This window comes from Ranitomeya variabilis, chromosome 5, assembly GCF_051348905.1.
Source record: "Ranitomeya variabilis isolate aRanVar5 chromosome 5, aRanVar5.hap1, whole genome shotgun sequence".
Classification (NCBI taxonomy): Eukaryota; Metazoa; Chordata; class Amphibia; order Anura; family Dendrobatidae; genus Ranitomeya; species Ranitomeya variabilis.
The window spans coordinates 30,974,977-30,996,114 of NC_135236.1; the positions used below are offsets into that span (position 1 = coordinate 30,974,977).

At 53.7% G+C, this 21,138-nt stretch overlaps 1 protein-coding gene across 7 annotated transcripts in view; it reads left to right on the forward strand.

The window, feature by feature from the left end:
• Positions 1-21,138, forward strand: part of MINK1 (misshapen like kinase 1) — a 138,830-nt gene that overhangs the window by 46,130 nt on the left and 71,562 nt on the right. For all 7 annotated transcript variants that reach the window (XM_077261617.1, XM_077261615.1, XM_077261616.1 and 4 more), the window contains 7 exons: positions 7,422-7,487; positions 11,165-11,221; positions 11,311-11,436; positions 12,880-12,990; positions 13,274-13,364; positions 14,495-14,625; positions 15,891-15,945. In XM_077261617.1, the coding sequence (XP_077117732.1) occupies positions 7,422-7,487; positions 11,165-11,221; positions 11,311-11,436; positions 12,880-12,990; positions 13,274-13,364; positions 14,495-14,625; positions 15,891-15,945 (637 nt within the window). The remainder of the gene's footprint in view (positions 1-7,421; positions 7,488-11,164; positions 11,222-11,310; positions 11,437-12,879; positions 12,991-13,273; positions 13,365-14,494; positions 14,626-15,890; positions 15,946-21,138) is intronic.

Sequence of the window (21,138 nt, forward strand, 5' to 3'; positions counted from 1 at the left end):
AGGCTACTATCAGTAACACACTACGCCGCCAGGGACTCAGATCCTGCAGTGCCAGACATGTCCCCCTGCTTAAGCCAGCAGATGTCTGGGCCCATCTGAAGTTTGCTAGAGAGCATTTGGATTATACAGAAGAGTATTGGGAGAATGTCAAATGGTCTGATGAAACCAAAGTAGAACAGTTTGGTAGAAACAAAACTCGTTGTGTTTGGAGGAGACAGAATGCTGAGTTGTATCCAAAGAACACCATACCTACTGTGAAGCATGGGGGTGGCAACATCATGCTTTGGGGCTGTTTCTCTGCAAACGGACCAGGAAGACTTATCCATGTACATGAAAGAGTGAATGGGGCCATGTATCGTGAGATTTTGAGTGCAAAACTCCTTCCATCAGCAAGGGCATTGAAGATGAAACGTGGCTGGGTCTTTCAGCATGATAATGATCCCAAGCACACCGCCAAGGCAACGAAGGAGTGGCTTCGTAAGAAGCATATGACGGTCCTGGAGTGGCCTAGCCAGTCTCCAGATCTCAAACCCATAGAAAACCTTTGGAGGGAGTTGAAAGTCCGCGTTGCCCAGCGATAGGCCCAAAACATCACTGCTCTAGAGGAGATCTGCATGGAGGAATGGGCCAACATACCAACAATAGTGTGTGGCAACCTTGTGAAGACTTACAGAAAACGTTTGACCTCTGTCATTGCCAGCAAAGGATATATTACAAAGTATTGAGATGAAATTTTATTAATGACCAAATACTTATTTCCTCCTTAATTTGCAAAATAAATCTTGCCAAATCAGACAAGTTGATTTTCAGGATTTGTTTTCCCATTTTGATTCTCATAGTTGTGGTCTACCTATGGTGTCAGTTACAGGCCTCTCATCTCTATAAGTGGGAGAACTTGCCCAATCGGTGGCTGACTACATACTGTACATTACTCCGGAGGAGGGGGCTGTAGACTATAGCCTGTGTGCGGAGCAGGGTGTGTGTCCCTGGTAGGGACACTAGTGGATCTGTATATGTGTTCTTTGTGGCAGAGATGTGGAGACTTTTTTTTTTTAAATTCGTTTATTTTTAAACACAAATAAAGTATAGCATACATATTGTCCTTGTCATTGATCTGCATGGTTACATTACAAAGGATAATAAAGACAGCACATACATATGCCAATCATTTCACAGAGGAAAAACACATGTGTATAATTATAAAACAGTCAAACATAAAGTTATTAACATAGATTCTTTAAACTACAACCAAACCAAGCCTCTAAAACTATTAAGCCGCCGTTTAATGATAGCAGAATAGTATTTCCCCCTTCCACTGCGCAGCACTTGCAGAACAAGGTCAGATAAACCATGTTTTGTCTATCAGCCATGTTACAGGGTGAGATGAGAGGTGTTCCATCTATCCCATATTTTGTTGAACTTGCCCGGGCAACCCATGTTCTGATAAAGAGTGCGCTCATAGGGGACAACTGCATTCACCAACTCGATCCAGGACCTAATGGAGAGGGGTGAACTCCCCATCCATCGTAGCGCCAACAACTTTCGTGCCAAAAACAAAGTTTCACACAAAAAGATCCCCACATAATGGTCCCAAGTCTCCTCGTCCCATACTCCAAACAAGCAGACCAAAGGTTCCACAGGAACCGGGATTGACAGTACAGAGGTTGACAGTGACGTCACCTCCCTCCAGTAGTGAAGAACAATGGGACACTGCCATATCAGATGTATAAAGTCAGCGTCTGGTGAGTGGCAACGCAAACAGTCTGACGTCGAGTACCGACCCATCCGAAAGAGTCTCAGTGGGGTCAAATATGACTGGTGGAGTATATACAGCTGAGTCATCCTGTTATTGACCGATGGGGAGACCCTGAGGGGGGAGTCCAGAATATCCTCCCACTCTTCGTCCTGTATATCAGTAATACGCCCCTCCCATTTGCCCCTCACCGAGTCCACCACTGAGTTCACTCCCGTTGACAGCAGATATGTGTATAGGGACGAGATAAGGCCCTGAGGTCCCTGTGACTTAAGAATACCTATCAGGGGTAAAGATGAAATGTTACAATTTGTTCCCACATTCCTGACAAATGACTGAATGGCAGATCTGAGTTGCAGGTATCGGAAGAATTGAGATCTTGGAAGATCATATTTAACTTGTAACTGTTCAAAGGACCTAAAGACCCCCTGATCATACAAATCTCCCATTGACAGGACTCCGTGGGAAACCCAAAAATTTGCAGACGGGTGGTTCACTAGTGCAGGGAAATAACCGTTATCCCATAGAGGCATCTCAGCCACAATGTCCCTGAACCCGATGACCCTTTTAATTTTCTTCCAAGTAGATCGTGCCAATCGTATCATGGGCAACAATCGGGGGGCACTAACCTTTCCTGACTAGAAGACCCAATGGACATCCAGCACCAACAGAGCCAACCAGGTGGCTTTCAGAATTAGGGAGACGGCCATGAGGTATCCACTGACAGAGTGCCTTGGCCTGCCCCTCTACATAGTATAAAAAGAAATCTGGCAATGCCGCTCCCCCCCCCTGTTTAGGTCTCTGCAGAGTCGTCAGTTTAAGTTTGGGTCTACTTTTCCCCCACACGAACGAGGCAACATAAGAGTTTAAATTAGTGAAAAAGAGTTTGGGCACAGTTACTGCGCTATGCTGAAGGCTATAGTTGAATTTGGGGAGCAAAATAATTTTTATAAGATTAATACGACCCGCTACAGAGAGTGGAAGTTTACTCCAGGATGCAAATTTCGATTTGGCGTATTCTAGCAAGGGAAGGACATTAAGTTGTAGATCTGATCTGCTACATCGGGACATATAAATACCTAAGTGTTTAAATTCAGACACTACCGGCAATGGGGAAAGAGTGTTAAGATTAGATATTGGGGATTGGGACAGAGGTAGTAGAGCAGATTTATCCCAATTAATATATAGGCCTGAGAACCCACTAAATTTGTCTATGGTATCTATTACCTTTGGCAACGTTTCCTCTACCTTGTCCATGAATACTATCATGTGATCAGCATATAGACTAATGATGTCGGTACGGTCCGCTATTCTAATACCATCAATATCGGGGGCAGAACGTAGACGTATAGCCAATGCCTCTATCGCTAGAGCAAATAGGGCCGGGGAGAGTGGACACCCCTGACGGGTTCCCCTGTGCAGTGAAATTTGCTCAGACATAGAGTCATTTACGATTATGCGGGCTTTAGGTTTCGCGTATAATACACTAACCCAATTTAAAAACTTTTCCCCAAAGCCATACCTCTGCAGACAAGCAGACAAGAAGGGCCACTCAAGAGAGTCGAACGCCTTAGCCGCATCCAGCGACGCCAGCGCCCAACTATTATCTGGTAGTAAAGAGCTATACTGGATCACCGATTGAACCCGTCTAATATTTATAGATGTACTTTTACCAGGCATAAAGCCTGTTTGATCTGGATGTATAATATCTAATATGATGGAGTTCAGCCTAGTAGCCAGTATCTTAGTAAAGATCTTATAATCCACGTTTACCAGCGATATGGGACGATAGGATCCAAATTCCAGAGGATCTTTCCCCTCCTTAAGTACGATAATATGTGCCTCATAAAAAGTATCAGGTAGACATCCACCCTCCCATATCCCTTTAAATACTTTCAGCAAGAGCGGAGCCAGTATTTCCCGGTATCTCTTATATAGTTCTACAGGGAAGCCATCCGGCCCAGGGGCCTTCCCAGAAGCCATATCTGTTATAGCTTGCTCCACTTCCTCCAGAGTAAACTCAGCATCCATAAAGGCCTGCTGGGTGGAGTTCAGTGTGGGGAACGCTATGTCGGATAAATAACCTAGACAATCAGAAACATTAAAACCACTCTTAGACTCATACAATCCTCTATAGTAATTATGAAAGCATTGAAGAATTTCCTCAGTAGTGGAATTTAATGAATTATCTGGTGAGCGAATTTGTATTATCATGTTAGATGTGTTGTGTTTACGCACCAAGTAGGCCAAGAATTTTCCCGCCTGATTCCCCATTTCAAAGTACGATTGTCGCGTGAAAAAAAGTTTACGCTTAGATTTAGTGTCCAAGTGTTGGGCATACAATCTTTGTAAAGTCAGCCACTCAATCCTATTGTTATTAGTCTGATCAGCCGTATATGCGGCCTCAGCATTTCTCAGTCGTTGTTCAACCTCATCGTCCTCCCTTGACGTTATCTTTTTGATATAAGAGATTGTAGAAGATAGACAGCCTCTTAAATATGCCTTAAGTGTATCCCAAAAAAAATTAATATTTTGAAGATCTGAGTGGGATTGGATGTAACAGTTCAATTGACCAACCGTCCTATCATCCAAATTTATTAGTTTAAGCCAAAAGGGATTTAACTTCCATATTCTACCATTATTCATTTTCCCAAACACGAGTTTAAGTACAATTGGGCCATGATCCGAGACTCCCCTATTACCATGTTCCACACCATCCACCCACTGCGCTAAGTTGCCAGATCCAAAGATATAATCTATACGTGAGAGAGTACGTTTAGTGGATGAGTGGCAGGTATATCCCCTCTCTCCCTGGTGGCGCATCCTCCATAGATCCACCCAGCCACTATTTTCCATGAACAGTGCCAATTGAGTCGGAGCCAAAGAAGGGGGGAAGGGCAAGGGATCTCTAGGAGATCCATCTCCCAATCTCAGTCTGTCAAGATCACTGTCCATAACTAGGTTGAGGTCACCCATACAAATAACGTGTGCGTCTGGGTAATTTAACGCAAAGCTCATTGCCATCTTAAGTACTGAGGTACTAGCCGGAGGTGGGTTGTAAATACACAATATGACATATTCACGGGAATCAATTAATGCATGGACAAAAACAAAACGTCACTCCAGGTCCCGCCGAGTCGTCTGGGCCTCCCAACGGACGTCTCTATGTACCAATAATGACACCCCTCTCGAGTAACTAGTGTGAAATGCGTGAGCATGCCATTGAACCCAAGGCTTCTGTATATATTTGGCCGTGTCTCTGGTCAAATGTGTCTCCACCAGGACCACAATATGGGGATGGTACCGTCTTATCTGAGAGAACACCTTAATTTTCTTTCGGGGTGTTTTAATACCCCGTATGTTCCATGTCATACATATTAGCTCAGACCCCATATCCACCCGTTAAGGACATGATATGTAGTGACAATAGTAATAAGAGTCCACATACTACGCATAGAAGGTTGTAACAGTGTCGAAGGCGGCTTTTACTTAAATACCTACTGAGGCTGGTTAAATTTAACAAGAAAAGAGAAAAACCACAACTTAAAACAATATAGGAGTAACATCTTGCACTCCTATTTCTGCATATAGAACAAGTGAAACCAGCATAAGAAAAAAATAAAAATAGAGCAAAAACCCAAAAAGTATAGGAGCCTAGTCCTGTGCTCCCATGAACAAGAAATAACGGGGATACCCTCACTGGTGTCAGTGTTCGGTATTGTTGTTACATTCGACGCGCTCACAGAAGGCTCCATTATGCAATTGGCAGCACCAGTACATTAGGATTAAGTTGCGCTGGCTGCCCCAAGGGTTCGCAGCCACTCAGCTGCCTCCTCTGGATCAGTAAAAAACGCTGAGGCACCTTCATAAACAACCCGCAACCGAGCAGGATAGATCATGGAATATATAATGTTGCGGTCTCTGAGCTGTTTCTTTATATCCATGAAGCGTGCCCTTTGTTTCTGAAGCTCCGCTGAAAAATCCGGGAAAATTGAAATCGTAGCATTGTGAAATTTAATGGGACTCTTCTGCCTTGCCAGGCGCAGGATAGAATCTCTATCTTTACTGTTGAGAAGACGTGCTAGAAAAGGCCTTGGCGGGGCTCCGGGAGGAAGAGGTCTCGTGGGAACTCTATGGGCCCTCTCCACGGAGAAGGTTGGGGAGAATTCACCCCCCAAGGAGGTTTTGAGCCAATCCTCTAGAAATTCTTCAGGGCGTTGGCCCTCAGAACGCTCTGGTAAACCAATAATCCGAATATTGTTCCGACGCAGTCTATTTTCCAGATCGTCCGCTTTTTGTTTCCATGCGTTTATGGAGCCAGCCACTTTTGCCAATTTGGCCTCCATGGGGGGGGATAATGTCTTCCATCTGTGACACTCTCGTTTCCACTTCCGTAATGCGTTTCCCCATAGTTTGCATATCTTGTCTCAAGCGGCCCACCTCAGTGTGTACATATTCTATTTTTTCCGTAAGGGAGGATCTAGTCAAGGAGATAGCCTGCATTAATTGTTCAGAGGCTTGTTTGAGAGTTAACCCTTCTTGCTTCCCCCTCTTCATTACTATCTGATGGGCGACCTTTGCGGGAAGCCTGTGTGGGATTATTCCTAAGCATTCTCCCACCATCTGGAGGGTCCTCTCTGGCATATTTTTTAAGTTTCTCTGTAGCTCCCGAATTTCTGGGGTGCTGCATGATTAACTGAGGTGGAAAACAATGAGATATTTGTGAGACAGCACAGGATGAATGGCATAGCTATGAGTAGATTAAGCGCAGCGGCGCCAGCCCAGTCCAGAACCCAGTGTCCCAGGGAGAGGAGAGGGACAGCAGCCCGCAAAAGAAGCAGCAAGGAGGGGGGCCAAACCCTCCTATTTTCCAACGCCAACGGAGGTAGGGGCCTTCAGATTAGGGGGAAAATCGGGGCCCGATATCTCAGGGCACACACACCGATTATCTCCTCTATATTATTTAGGATGAGGTTTACAGCCGCCTCCTGTGTAGCGTTCACAGGATAATGTACAGCGCAGCAGCTCCTCCTGATTGAGTGCGCGCTCGCAGTGTGACAGCCACCCCTCTCCGGCACCGCCAGTCCACTCCCCCGGTCACCGGCACAACTGAGCTCCCGTGCCTGCCGCCGTCTGTATCGTGCGCCCCTGCGCTCACCGCCGCCTGTACCGTAAAGCCTCCCTGGCTTGGCAGAGTTCAGCAGCGTTAATAGAAGCGGCGCCGCTCAGCACTATCCCGAGCGTGTGTCCAGGAAAATGGCCGCCGCCTCATGCGTCTCACCGCTCTCCCGGGGTCCTCCGGATCCCAAGCCGTCTTCAAGCAGCGGTATACTTTCCGGAGCAGCCGCACGTCTCCGGGGGTCCCAGGGGATCAGCAGGTAGAAGATGCTTCACCTCAGAAGGTGATTATAGTGCCGATATAAAATCAGGATGTCGGGAGCCTCAGCCGAGTGCGTCCTCTCGCTCCTGCTACATAGCCACGCCCCCGATGTGGAGACTTTTGAATGCCCTTGGGTGTGATGTAATCTGCACTGTATGAGACGCATGGTAACAGCCCGGTGGTGACCTCATGTGTTTGCTGTGATTGTCTCCAGTGTTTGGTTTTTCTTTTCCTCTCGTTTGTTTTTGTTTTTTTCTCTCCTCATGTTTCTTTATTTTTTTTGTCCAGGATCCTGCAGGAATTTTTGAACTGGTCGAAGTGGTCGGAAATGGGACATACGGGCAAGTGTATAAGGTACATGTCCTCCCCTCCATTCTGACTGCTTTGCTCATTCCCTACCATAGCCTGTTTCTTAATGTCTGCTTCTCCGCCTCCTGCCGCTCCCTGCCCCTCTCTGCTCCGCCGCCCCAGCACCTTTCACCACCCCTGCCGCCACCAGCTTCTCTCGCCTCCCACCGCCGCCACCTTCTCGCCTCTAGCCGCTACCCCTTCCTCGTCTCGCCTCCCCAGCCTCCCTCCATCATCCCCTGCTCGTCTCACCTCCCCAGCCTCCCTCCATCATCCTCTGCTCGTCTCGCCTCCCCAGCCTCCCTCCATCATCCTCTGCTCGTCTCGCCTCCCTCCGTCATCCCCTGCTCGTCTCACCTCCCCAGCCTCCCTCCATCATCCCCTGCTCCTCTCACTGCCCCAGCCTCCCTCCATCATCTCCTGCTCCTCTCGGCTCCCCAGCATCCCTCCATCATCCCCTGCTCCTCTCGCCTCCCTCCATCATCCCCTGCTCCTCTCGCCTCCCCAGCCTCCCTCCGTCATCCCTGCTCCTCTCCCCTCCCCATCCTCCCTCCGTCATCCCCTGCTCCTCTCGCCTCCCCAGCCTCCCTCCGTCATCCCCTGCTCCTCTCACATCCCCAGCCTCCCTCCATGATCCCCTGCTCCTCTCGCCGCCCCAGCCTCCCTCCGTCGTACCCTGCTCCTCTTGCCTCCCGCCGTCGCCCCCTGCTCCTTTCGCCGCCCCTGCCTCCCGCCATCGCCCCCTGCTCCTTTCACGCCCCCTGCTTGCTCCTCCTGATGCTCCAGCCTCCTGCCCCTCCGGTTCTTCTTCTTGCATGGCTGCCTCTGCCCCTTGTGTCTGTGCGGCTGCCCGGTGTCAGCACTTGCTGTATTGGCAGCTCCAACCTAGAAACTGTCAACAGAGGAAAATGCAGAGTAAGCAGACGGCACATGGAGAGGGGGAAGGGGAATGTGGGTGAGAGAGACGGAAACAGAGGGGGCGTTATTAGGAGAATGAGCGGGGGAGTAATAGTGTAAAACTCATAACCATGGCAACAGAAAATTATGTGCAAGCATCAAAAACTGGTCTAACACTGTGTGTCGCCCAGGTACAGTGACACTACAGCGCAACGTACAGGTGTGCCCTATAGTGGGAGGGGCCTAATGGCTCTTCTACTGACTACTAGTGTCTGTTACCCCCCTGCAGGATGATACAGATAGGAGGAGCTATGAGTCTCCTACTGAAGGGTGATACAGATAGGATGAGCTGTGAGTCTCCGCCCCCTGCAGGGTGATATAGAAAGGAGGAGCTATGAGTCTCCGCCCCCTGCACGGTGATATAAATAGGAGCTATGAGTCTCCTCCCCCTGCAGGGTGATACAGATAGGAGAAGCTGTGAGTCTCCTCCCCTGCAGGGTGATACAGATAGGATGAGCTGTGAGTCTCCTCCCCTGCAGGGTGATACATATAGGAGAAGCTGTGAGTCTCCTCCCCCTGCAGGGTGATACATATAGGAGAAGCTGTGAGTCTCCTCCCCCTGCAGGGTGATACAGATAGGAGGAGCTATGAGTCTCCTCCTCCTGCAGGGTGATACAGATAGGAGGAGCTATGAGTCTCCTCCTGCAGGGTGATACAGATAGGATGAGCTGTGAGTCTCCTCCCCTGCAGGGTGATACAGATAGGAGGAGCTATGAGTCTCCTCCCCTGCAGGGTGATACATATAGGAGGAGCTATGAGTCTCCTACTGAAGGGTGATACAGATAGGATGAGCTGTGAGTCTCCGCCCCCTGCAGGGTGATATAGAAAGGAGGAGCTATGAGTCTCCGCCCCCTGCACGGTGATATAAATAGGAGCTATGAGTCTCCTCCCCCTGCAGGGTGATACAGATAGGAGAAGCTGTGAGTCTCCTCCCCTGCAGGGTGATACAGATAGGATGAGCTGTGAGTCTCCTCCCCTGCAGGGTGATACATATAGGAGAAGCTGTGAGTCTCCTCCCCCTGCAGGGTGATACAGATAGGATGAGCTGTGAGTCTCCGCCCCCTGCAGGGTGATATAGAAAGGAGGAGCTATGAGTCTCCACCCCCTGCACGGTGATATAAATAGGAGCTATGAGTCTCCTCCCCCTGCAGGGTGATACAGATAGGAGAAGCTGTGAGTCTCCTCCCCTGCAGGGTGATACAGATAGGATGAGCTGTGAGTCTCCTCCCCTGCAGGGTGATACATATAGGAGAAGCTGTGAGTCTCCTCCCCCTGCAGGGTGATACAGATAGGAGGAGCTATGAGTCTCCTCCTCCTGCAGGGTGATACAGATAGGAGGAGCTATGAGTCTCCTCCTCCTGCAGGGTGATACAGATAGGATGAGCTGTGAGTCTCCTCCCCTGCAGGGTGATACAGATAGGAGGAGCTATGAGTCTCCTCCCCTTCAGGGTGATACATATAGGAGGAGCTATGAGTCTCCTACTGAAGGGTGATACAGATAGGATGAGCTGTGAGTCTCCGCCCCCTGCAGGGTGATATAGAAAGGAGGAGCTATGAGTCTCCGCCCCCTGCACGGTGCTATAAATAGGAGGAGCTATGAGTCTCCTCTCCTGCAGGGTGATACAGATAGGAGAAGCTGTGAGTCTCCTCCCCCTGCAGGGTGATACAGATAGGCGGAGCTGTGAGTCTCCTCCTCCTGCAGGGTGATACAGATAGGCGGAGCTAGGTGTCTCCTCCCCCTGCAGGGTGATACAGATAGGAGGGGCTGTGAGTCTCCTCCCCTGCAGGGTGATACAGATAGGAGGAGCTGTGAGTCTCCGCCCCCTGCAGGGTGATACAGATAGGAGGAGCTGTGAGTCTCCGCCCCCTGCAGGGTGATACAGATAGGAGAAGCTGTGAGTCTCCGCCCCCTGCAGGGTGATACAGATAGGAGGAGCTGTGAGTCTCCACCCCCTGCAGGGTGATACAGATAGGAGAAGCTGTGAGTCTCCGCCCCCTGCAGGGTGATACAGATAGGAGGAGCTGTGAGTCTCCGCCCCCTGCAGGGTGATACAGATAGGATGAGCTGTGAGTCCTCCCCCGCAGGGTGATACATATAGGAGAAGCTGTGAGTCTCCGCCCCCTGCAGGGTGATACAGATAGATGGAGCTGTGAGTCTCCTCCCCTGCAGGGTGATACAGATAGGAGGAGCTGTGAGTCTCCTCCCCCTGCAGGGTGATACAGATAGGAGGAGCTGTGAGTCTCCTCCTCCTGCAGGGTGATACAGATAGGAGGAGCTGTGAGTCTTCTCCCCCTGCAGGGTGATACAGATAGGAGGAGCTTTGAGTCTCATCCCCCTGCAGGGTGATACAGATAGGAGGAGCTATGAGTCTCCTCCCCTACAGGGTGATACAGATAGGAGGAGCTATGAGTCTCCTCCCCCTACAGGGTGATACAGATAGGAGGAACTGTGAGTCTCCCCCCCCTGCTAGGTGATACAGATAGGAGGAGCTCTGAGTCTCCTCCCCCTGCAGGGTGATACCGATAGGAGGAGCTGTGAGTCTCCTCCCCCTGCTAGGTGATACCGATAGGAGGAGCTGCGAGTCTCCTCCCCCTGCTGGGTGATACAGATAGGAGGAGCTGCGAGTCTCCTCCCCCTGCTGGGTGATACAGATAGGAGGAGCTGAGTCCCCTGTGTTCCTGACACCCGCTTCCTGTTGGTTACCCGCTTTCTCTTTCTTTTGCAGGGTCGTCATGTTAAGACTGGACAGCTGGCCGCCATTAAGGTCATGGATGTCACGGAGGTGAGGGTGTCCTGATTTCTGCTCCTCTCTTATATGCAGGGTGTGCATACTTTTGCAGACCTGATGTGTCTTGTGCTTTGCCTGCGCAGGACGAGGAGGAGGAGATAAAGCAGGAGATTAACATGCTGAAGAAGTATTCACACCACCGCAACATCGCCACCTACTACGGGGCCTTCATCAAGAAGAGCCCGCCGGGGAACGACGACCAGCTGTGGGTGAGACGCTGCCGCCCGATCCTCAGCTCTTCTGCCGGAGCTCCTGGCTCAGCCCTCGGCTCCTGTGTGCAGTCTCTGCAGCAGGGGGAGCATGCTAAATGTGGGGCACGGGAAGCCACTGTATGGAAGGGGCGACACAACACTGCCGCTTAGGGACCTACATGGCTGTGCTGAGACTACTGGGGGAAAAGGGAAGGGGGTGAAGGAAAGGACTCTGCTGAGACTACTGGGGGGAAGGAAAAGGGGGTAAAGGAAAGGACCCTGCTGAGATTACTAGGGGGAAGGGGAAGGGGTGAAGGAAAGGACTCTGCTGAGACTACTTGGGGGGAAGGAAAAGGGGGTGAAGGAAAGGACCCTGCTGAGATTACTGAGGGGAAGGGAAAGGGGTGAAGGAAAGGACTCTGCTGAGACTACTGGGGTGAAGGAGTGGGGGTGAAGGAAAAGACTGCTGAGACTACTGGGGGGAAGGAAAGGGGGTGAAGGAAAGGACTCTGCTGAGATTACTGGGGGGAAGGGAAAGGGGGTGAAAGAAAGGACTCTGCTGAGAATACTGGGGGTAAGGAAACGGGGTGAAGGAAAGGAATCTGCTGAGAATACCAGGGGACAGGAAAGGAGGTAAAGGAAAGGTCTCTGCTGAGACTACTGGGGGGGAAGGGAAAGGGGGTGAAGGAAAGGACTCTGCTGAGACTCACAGGGGACGGGAAAGGGGGTAAAGGAAAGGTCTCTGCTGAGACTACTAGGGGGAAGGGAAAGGGGGTAAAGGAAAGGACTCTGCTGAGACTACTGGTTGAAAAGGGAAAGGGGAGAAGGAAAGCACTCTGCGAAGACTTCTAGGGGGGAACGGAAAGGGTGGTGAAGGAAAGGACTGCTGAGACTACTGGGGGGAAGGGAAAGGGGGTAAAGGAAAGGACTCTGCTGAGACTACTGGGGTGAAGGAAAGGACTCTGCTGAGACTACTGGGGGGAAGAGAAAGTGGGTAAATGAAAGGACTGCTGAGACTACTGGGGGGGAAGGGAAAGGGGGTAAAGGAAAGGACTCTGCTGAGACTACTGGGGGGAAGAGAAAGTGGGTAAATGAAAGGACTGCTGAGACTACTGGGGGGGAAGGGAAAGGGGGTAAAGGAAAGGACTCTGCTGAGACTACTGGGGTGAAGGAAAGGACTCTGCTGAGACTACTGGGGGGGAGGGGAAGGGGCTCTGCTGTGACTTTTTGGAATAACTTGGTGAAGAGCACTGTTGTGACGCTTGGATAGAGGGAATAAAGACTCTGCTGTAATCACTGGGCAAATGTAGAAAAGTCTTTTATTACGAAGGAGATACCGTAAGTGCCCTGAAAGTGAGATTGCTGAGTGGTCACTACTGGCGGAGAGGCAGAGGGTGGGACACCCCGTGGCAGGATGGAGGTCCGCCCCATTATTGACTGTTTCCCTCGCTCTCCCGGCAGCTGGTGATGGAGTTCTGCGGTGCCGGATCAGTCACGGACCTGGTGAAGAACACGAAAGGGAACGCCCTGAAGGAAGACTGCATCGCCTACATCTGCCGGGAAATCCTGCGGGTGAGAGGGCGAGTCTGGTGCAGGGTGACGGGTGGCAGTGAGTGGTTGGGTGCGCATGTAGCGGGCAAGGTGCCTTCTTCTTATGGGCCACACCTGGTGCCAGGAAGGGTTGTCATGGGGGCCTAGATGTTTTTGTAGCTGGAGCATCAAGGTGATAAATTGTGTGTGTTGTGTGTACATATATATATATATATATATATATATATATATATATATATATATATATATATATATCCCTGGCAGTAGATGGTCCTGTCCCGTTAACCCTTTGTGTTGTCTCCAGGGTTTATCCCACCTGCACGCTCACAAGGTCATCCACCGAGACATCAAAGGGCAGAATGTGCTGCTGACTGAGAACGCAGAGGTGAAGCTGGGTGAGTACAAGGCGCTGCTGCCCTCCTGTGCCTCCGCCTTCCTGTGCTGCGCTGCCGTGACACCGTGCTGCCGTCCTCCTGTGCTGCGCTACCATCCTCCTGTGCTGCTCTGCCATGACACTGGGCTGCTGCCCTTCTGTGCTGCGCTGCTGTGACACTGTGCTGCCGTCCTCCTGTGCTGCGCTACCATCCTCCTGTGCTGCTCTGCCATGACACTGGGCTGCTGCCCTCCTGTGCTGCGCTGCCGCCTTCCTGTGCTGCGCTGCCGTGACACCGTGCTGCCGTCCTCCTGTGCTGCGCTACCATCCTCCTGTGCTGCTCTGCCATGACACTGGGCTGCTGCCCTTCTGTGCTGCGCTGCTGTGACACTGTGCTGCCGTCCTCCTGTGACGCGCTACCGTGACACTGCACTACTGTCCTCCTCTACTGCGCTGCCGTCCTCCTGTGCTCCTCTGCCATGACACCGTGCTGCCGTCCTTTTGTGCTTCGCTGCTGTGACACTGCACTGCCGCCCTCCTGTGACGCACTACCGTGACACTGCACTGCCGCCCTCCTGTGACGCGCTACCGTGACACTGCACTGCCGCCCTCCTGTGACGCACTACCGTGACACCACGCTGCCGCCCTCCTGTGACGCACTACCGTGACACCATGCTGCCGCCCTCCTGTGACGTGCTACAGTAACACCGCGCTGCCGCCCTCCTGTGCTGCGCTGCTGTGACTCTGCGCTTCCGTCCTCTTGTGCTGCTCTGCTGTGGCTCTGCACTGCCGTCCTCCTATGATGCGCTACTGTGACACCGTACTACTGTCTTCCTGTACCGCGCTACTGTCCTCCTGTGCTGCACTGCCATGACACCACGCTGCAGTCCTCCTGTGACACGCTACTGTGACACCGTACTACTGTCTTCCTGTTCCGCGCTGCTGTCCTCCTGTGCTGCACTGCCAAAACACCACGCTGCCATCCTTTTGTGCTGCTCTACTGTGATACCACGCTGCCGCCCTTCTGTGACACGCTACCATGACACTGTGCTTTGCTGCCATGACACTACACTGCTGCTCTCCTGTGCTGCGCTGCCGTCCTCCTGTGCCACTGTACGTCTGACCACTTCTTCCTCTTCCTTCATGTCTCAGTTGATTTCGGGGTCAGCGCCCAACTGGACCGCACTGTTGGGAGGAGAAACACTTTCATCGGGACGCCCTACTGGATGGCACCCGAGGTCATCGCCTGTGACGAAAACCCAGACGCCACCTATGACTACAGGGTGAGCTGGTGATCCTACATGTGCCACTCTAAACTGGGTGTAACAAGCGTACTCATAGCTCCTCCTATCTGTATCACCCTGCAGGGGGAGGAGACTCACAGCTCCTCCTATCTGTATCACCCTACAGGAGGCGGAGACTCATAGCTCCTCCTATCTGTATCACCCTGCAGGGGGAGGAGACTCAAAGCTCCTTCTATCTGTATCACCCTGCAGGGGGAGGAGACTCATAGCTCCTCCTATCTGTATCACCCTGCAGGGGGAGGAGACTCATAGCTCCTCCTATCTGTATCACCCTGTAGGGGGAGGAGACTCGCAGCTCCTTGTATCTGTATCACCCTGCAGGGGGAGGAGACTCAAAGCTCCTTCTATCTGTATCACCCTGCAGGGGGAGGAAACTAGCAGCTCCTTCTATCTGTATCACCCTGCAGGGGGAGGAGACTCATAGCTCCTCCTATCTGTATCACACTGCAGCGGGAGGAGACTCGCAGCTCCATCTATCTGTATCACCCTGCAGGGGGAGGAGACTCATAGCTCCTCCTATCTTTATCACCCTGCAGGGGGAGGAGACTCATAGCTCCTCCTATCTGTATCACCCTGCAGGGGGAGGAGACTCAAAGCTCCTCCTATCTGTATCACCCTGCAGGGGGAGGAGACTCATAGCTCCTCCTATCTGTATCACCCTGCAGGGGGAGGAGACTCATAGCTCCTCCTATCTGTATCACCCTGCAGGAGGCGGAGACTCATAGCTCCTCCTATCTGTATCACCCTGCAGGGGGAGGAGACTCAAAGCTCCTTCTATCTGTATCACCCTGCAGGGGGAGGAGACTCATAGCTCCTCCTATCTGTATCACCCTGCAGGGGGAGGAGACTCATAGCTCCTCCTATCTGTATCACCCTGTAGGGGGAGGAGACTCGCAGCTCCTTGTATCTGTATCACCCTGCAGGGGGAGGAGACTCAAAGCTCCTTCTATCTGTATCACCCTGCAGGGGGAGGAAACTCGCAGCTCCTTCTATCTGTATCACCCTGCAGGGGGAGGAGACTCATAGCTCCTCCTATCTGTATCACCCTGCAGCGGGAGGAGACTCGCAGCTCCATCTATCTGTATCACCCTGCAGGGGGAGGAGACTCATAGCTCCTCCTATCTTTATCACCCTGCAGGGGGAGGAGACTCATAGCTCCTCCTATCTGTATCACCCTGCAGGGGGAGGAGACTCATAGCTCCTCCTATCTGTATGACTTATTTCCCTTCTCTCTGTCTCCATAGAGTGACATCTGGTCTCTGGGGATCACGGCTATAGAGATGGCAGAAGGCGCCCCACGTGAGTTGTGTCCTCCTGTCAATGTGCTGTGGCCTTTGGTATATGTGTATATCTATGTATAAATATGTATATATATTTTATACTTACACCCTATTTTTCGGACTTTAAGAAGCTCCCTAGGATTAGACCACAGAAAATAGGAAAAGCATTTTTCCTATTAATGAGAACTTCCCTGGCGGGCTATAGTGCGGGGGGGGGGGGTGTCATTATCACTAATGTTACTGCACTAGGGTAGATTGGGGTTGTAAGAAATCTATTTTCTCCTTCGCCACATTGGGTGGCACAGGACCATGGGTGTTATGCTGCTGTCACTAGGAGGCTGACACTAAGTTGAGACGAAAAGTTAGCTCCACCCCTGCAGTATACACCCTCCTGCTGGCTCTCAGCTCCTCCCCTGCAGTATACACCCTCCTGCTGGCTCCCAGCTCCACCCCTGCAGTATACACCCTCCTGCTGGCTCTCAGCTCCTCCCCTGCAGTATACACCCTCCTGCTGGCTCTCAGCTCCTTCCCTGCAGTATACAGCCTCCTGCTGGCTCTCAGCTCCTCCCCTGCAGTATACACCCTCCTGCTGGCTCTCAGCTCCTCCCCTGCAGTATACACCCTCCTGCTGGCTCTCAGCTCCTCCCCTGCAGTATACACCCTCCTGCTGGCTCTCAGCTCCTCCCCTGCAGTATACACCCTCCTGCTGGCTCTCAGCTCCTCCCCTGCAGTATACAGCCTCCTGCTGGCTCTCAGCTCCTCCCCTGCAGTATACACCCTCCTGCTGGCTCTCAGCTCCTCCCCTGCAGTATACACCCTCCTGCTGGCTCTCAGCTCCTCCCCTGCAGTATACACCCTCCTGCTGGCTCTCAGCTCCTCCCCTGCAGTATACACCCTCCTGCTGGCTCTCAGCTCCTCCCCTGCAGTATACACCCTCCTGCTGGCTCTCAGCTCCTCCCCTGCAGTATACACCCTCCTGCTGGCTCTCAGCTCCTCCCCTGCAGTATACACCCTCCTGCTGGCTCTCAGCTCCTCCCCTGCAGTATACACCCTCCTGCTGGCTCTCAGCTCCTCCCCTGCAGTATACAGCCTCCTGCTGGTTCTCAGCTCCTCCCCTGCAGTATACACCCTCCTGCCGACTCTCAGCTCCTCCTCTGCAGTATACACCCTCCTGCTGGCTCTCAGCTCCTCCCCTGCAGTATACAGCCTCCTGCTGGCTCTCAGCTCCTCCCCTGCAGTATACACCCTCCTGCTGGCTCTCAGCTCCTCCCCTGCAGTATACAGCCTCCTGCTAGCTCTCAGATCCTCCCCTGCAGTATACACCCTCCTGCTGGCTCTCAGCTCCTCCCCTGCAGTATACCCCCTCCTGCTGGCTCTCAGCTCCTCCCCTGCAGTATACACCCTCCTGCTGGCTCTCAGCTCCTCCCCTGCAGTATACACCCTCCTGCTGGCTCTCAGCTCCTCCCCTGTAGTATACACCCTCCTGCTGGCTCTCAGCTCCTCCTCTGCAGTATACACCCTCCTGCTGGCTCTCAGCTCCTCCCCTGCAGTATACACCCTCCTGCTGGCTCCCAGCTCCTCCCCTGCAGTATACACCCTCCTGCTGGCTCTCAGCTCCTCCCCTGCAGTATACACCCTCCTGCTGGCTCTCAGCTCCTCCCCTGCAGTATACACCTCCTGCTGGCTCTCAGCTCCTCCCCTGCAGTATACACCCTCCTGCTGGCTCTCAGCTCCTCCCCTGCAGTATACACCCTCCTGCTGGCTCCCAGCTCCTCCCCTGCAGTAAACACCCTCCTGCTGGCTCTCAGCTCCTCCCCTGAAGTATACACCCTCCTGCTGGCTCTCAGCTCCTCCCCTGCAGTATACACCCTCCTGCTGGCTCTCAGCTCCTCCCCTGCAGTATACACCCTCCTGCTGGCTCTCAGCTCCTCCCCTGCAGTATACCCCCTCCTGCTGGCTCTCAGCTCCTCCCCTGCAGTATACCCCCTCCTGCTGGCTCTCAGCTCCTCCCCTGCAGTATACACCCTCCTGCTGGCTCTCAGCTCCTCCCCTGCAGTATACACCCTCCTGCTGGCTCTCAGCTCCTCCCCTGCAGTATACACCCTCCTGCTGGCTCTCAGCTCCTCCCCTGCAGTATACACCCTCCTGCTGGCCCTCAGCTCCTCCCCTGCAGTATACACCCTCCTGCTGGCCCTCAGCTCCTCCCCTGCAGTATACAGCCTCCTGCTGGCTCTCAGCTCCTCCCCTGCAGTATACACCCTCCTGCTGGCTCTCAGCTCCTCCCCTGCAGTATACACCCTCCTGCTGGCCCTCAGCTCCTCCCCTGCAGTATACACCCTCCTGCTGGCTCTCAGCTCCTCCCCTGCAGTATACACCCTCCTGCTGGCTCTCAGCTCCTCCCCTGCAGTATACACCCTCCTGCTGGCTCTCAGCTCCTCCCCTGCAGTATACACCCTCCTGCTGGCTCTCAGCTCCTCCTCTGCAGTATACACCCTCCTGCTGGCTCTCAGCTCCTCCCCTGCAGTATACACCCTCCTGCTGGCTCCCAGCTCCTCCCCTGCAGTATACACCCTCCTGCTGGCTCTCAGCTTTTCCCCTGCAGTATACACCCTCCTGCTGGCTCTCAGCTCCTCCCCTGCAGTATACACCTCCTGCTGGCTCTCAGCTCCTCCCCTGCAGTATACACCCTCCTGCTGGCTCTCAGCTCCTCCCCTGCAGTATACACCCTCCTGCTGGCTCCCAGCTCCTCCCCTGCAGTAAACACCCTCCTGCTGGCTCTCAGCTCCTCCCCTGCAGTATACGCCCTCCTGCTGGCTCTCAGCTCCTCCCCTGCAGTATACACCCTCCTGCTGGCTCTCAGCTCCTCCCCTGCAGTATACACCCTCCTGCTGGCTCTCAGCTCCTCCCCTGCAGTATACAGCCTCCTGCTGGCTCTCAGCTCCTCCCCTGCAGTATACACCCTCCTGCTGGCTCTCAGCTCCTCCCCTGCAGTATACCCCCTCCTGCTGGCTCTCAGCTCCTCCCCTGCAGTATACCCCCTCCTGCTGGCTCTCAGCTCCTCCCCTGCAGTATACACCCTCCTGCTGGCTCTCAGCTCCTCCCCTGCAGTATACACCCTCCTGCTGGCTCTCAGCTCCTCCCCTGCAGTATACACCCTCCTGCTGGCTCTCAGCTCCTCCCCTGCAGTATACAGCCTCCTGCTGGCTCTCAGCTCCTCCCCTGCAGTATACACCCTCCTGCTGGCTCTCAGCTCCTCCCCTGCAGTATACACCCTCCTGCTGGCCCTCAGCTCCTCCCCTGCAGTATACACCCTCCTGCTGGCTCTCAGCTCCTCCCCTGCAGTATACACCCTCCTGCTGGCTCTCAGCTCCTCCCCTGCAGTATACACCCTCCTGCTGGCCCTCAGCTCCTCCCCTGCAGTATACACCCTCCTGCTGGCCCTCAGCTCCTCCCCTGCAGTATACACCCTCCTGCTGGCTCTCAGCTCCTCCCCTGCAGTATACAGCCTCCTGCTAGCTCTCAGATCCTCCCCTGCAGTATACACCCTCCTGCTGGCTCTCAGCTCCTCCCCTGCAGTATACAGCCTCCTGCTGGCTCTCAGCTCCTCCCCTGCAGTATACACCCTCCTGCTGGCTCTCAGCTCCTCCCCTGCAGTATACAGCCTCCTGCTAGCTCTCAGATCCTCCCCTGCAGTATACACCCTCCTGCTGGCTCTCAGCTCCTCCCCTGCAGTATACCCCCTCCTGCTGGCTCTCAGCTCCTCCCCTGCAGTATACACCCTCCTGCTGGCCCTCAGCTCCTCCCCTGCAGTATACACCCTCCTGCTGGCTCTCAGCTCCTCCCCTGCAGTATACACCCTCCTGCTGGCTCCCAGCTCCTCCCCTGCAGTATACACCCTCCTGCTGGCTCTCAGCTCCTCCCCTGCAGTATACACCCTCCTGCTGGCTCTCAGCTCCTCCCCTGCAGTATACACCCTCCTGCTGGCTCTCAGCTCCTCCCCTGCAGTATACAGCCTCCTGCTGGCTCTCAGCTCCTCCCCTGCAGTATACAGCCTCCTGCTGGCTCCCAGCTCCTCCCCTGCAGTATACACCCTCCTGCTGGCTCTCAGCTCCTCCCCTGCAGTATACACCCTCCTGCTGGCTCTCAGCTCCTCCCCTGCAGTATACACCCTCCTGCTGGCTCTCAGCTCCTCCCCTGCAGTATACAGCCTCCTGCTGGCTCTCAGCTCCTCCCCTGCAGTATACACCCTCCTGCTGGCTCTCAGCTCCTCCCCTGCAGTATACACCCTCCTGCTGGCCCTCAGCTCCTCCCCTGCAGTATACACCCTCCTGCTGGCTCTCAGCTCCTCCCCTGCAGTATACACCCTCCTGCTGGCTCTCAGCTCCTCCCCTGCAGTATACACCCTCCTGCTGGCCCTCAGCTCCTCCCCTGCAGTATACACCCTCCTGCTGGCCCTCAGCTCCTCCCCTGCAGTATACACCCTCCTGCTGGCTCTCAGCTCCTCCCCTGCAGTATACAGCCTCCTGCTAGCTCTCAGATCCTCCCCTGCAGTATACACCCTCCTGCTGGCTCTCAGCTCCTCCCCTGCAGTATACAGCCTCCTGCTGGCTCTCAGCTCCTCCCCTGCAGTATACACCCTCCTGCTGGCTCTCAGCTCCTCCCCTGCAGTATACAGCCTCCTGCTAGCTCTCAGATCCTCCCCTGCAGTATACACCCTCCTGCTGGCTCTCAGCTCCTCCCCTGCAGTATACCCCCTCCTGCTGGCTCTCAGCTCCTCCCCTGCAGTATACACCCTCCTGCTGGCCCTCAGCTCCTCCCCTGCAGTATACACCCTCCTGCTGGCTCTCAGCTCCTCCCCTGCAGTATACACCCTCCTGCTGGCTCCCAGCTCCTCCCCTGCAGTATACACCCTCCTGCTGGCTCTCAGCTCCTCCCCTGCAGTATACACCCTCCTGCTGGCTCTCAGCTCCTCCCCTGCAGTATACACCCTCCTGCTGGCTCTCAGCTCCTCCCCTGCAGTATACAGCCTCCTGCTGGCTCTCAGCTCCTCCCCTGCAGTATACAGCCTCCTGCTGGCTCCCAGCTCCTCCCCTGCAGTATACACCCTCCTGCTGGCTCTCAGCTCCTCCCCTGCAGTATACACCCTCCTGCTGGCTCCCAGCTCCTCCCCTGCAGTATACACCCTCCTGCTGGCTCTCAGCTCCTCCCCTGC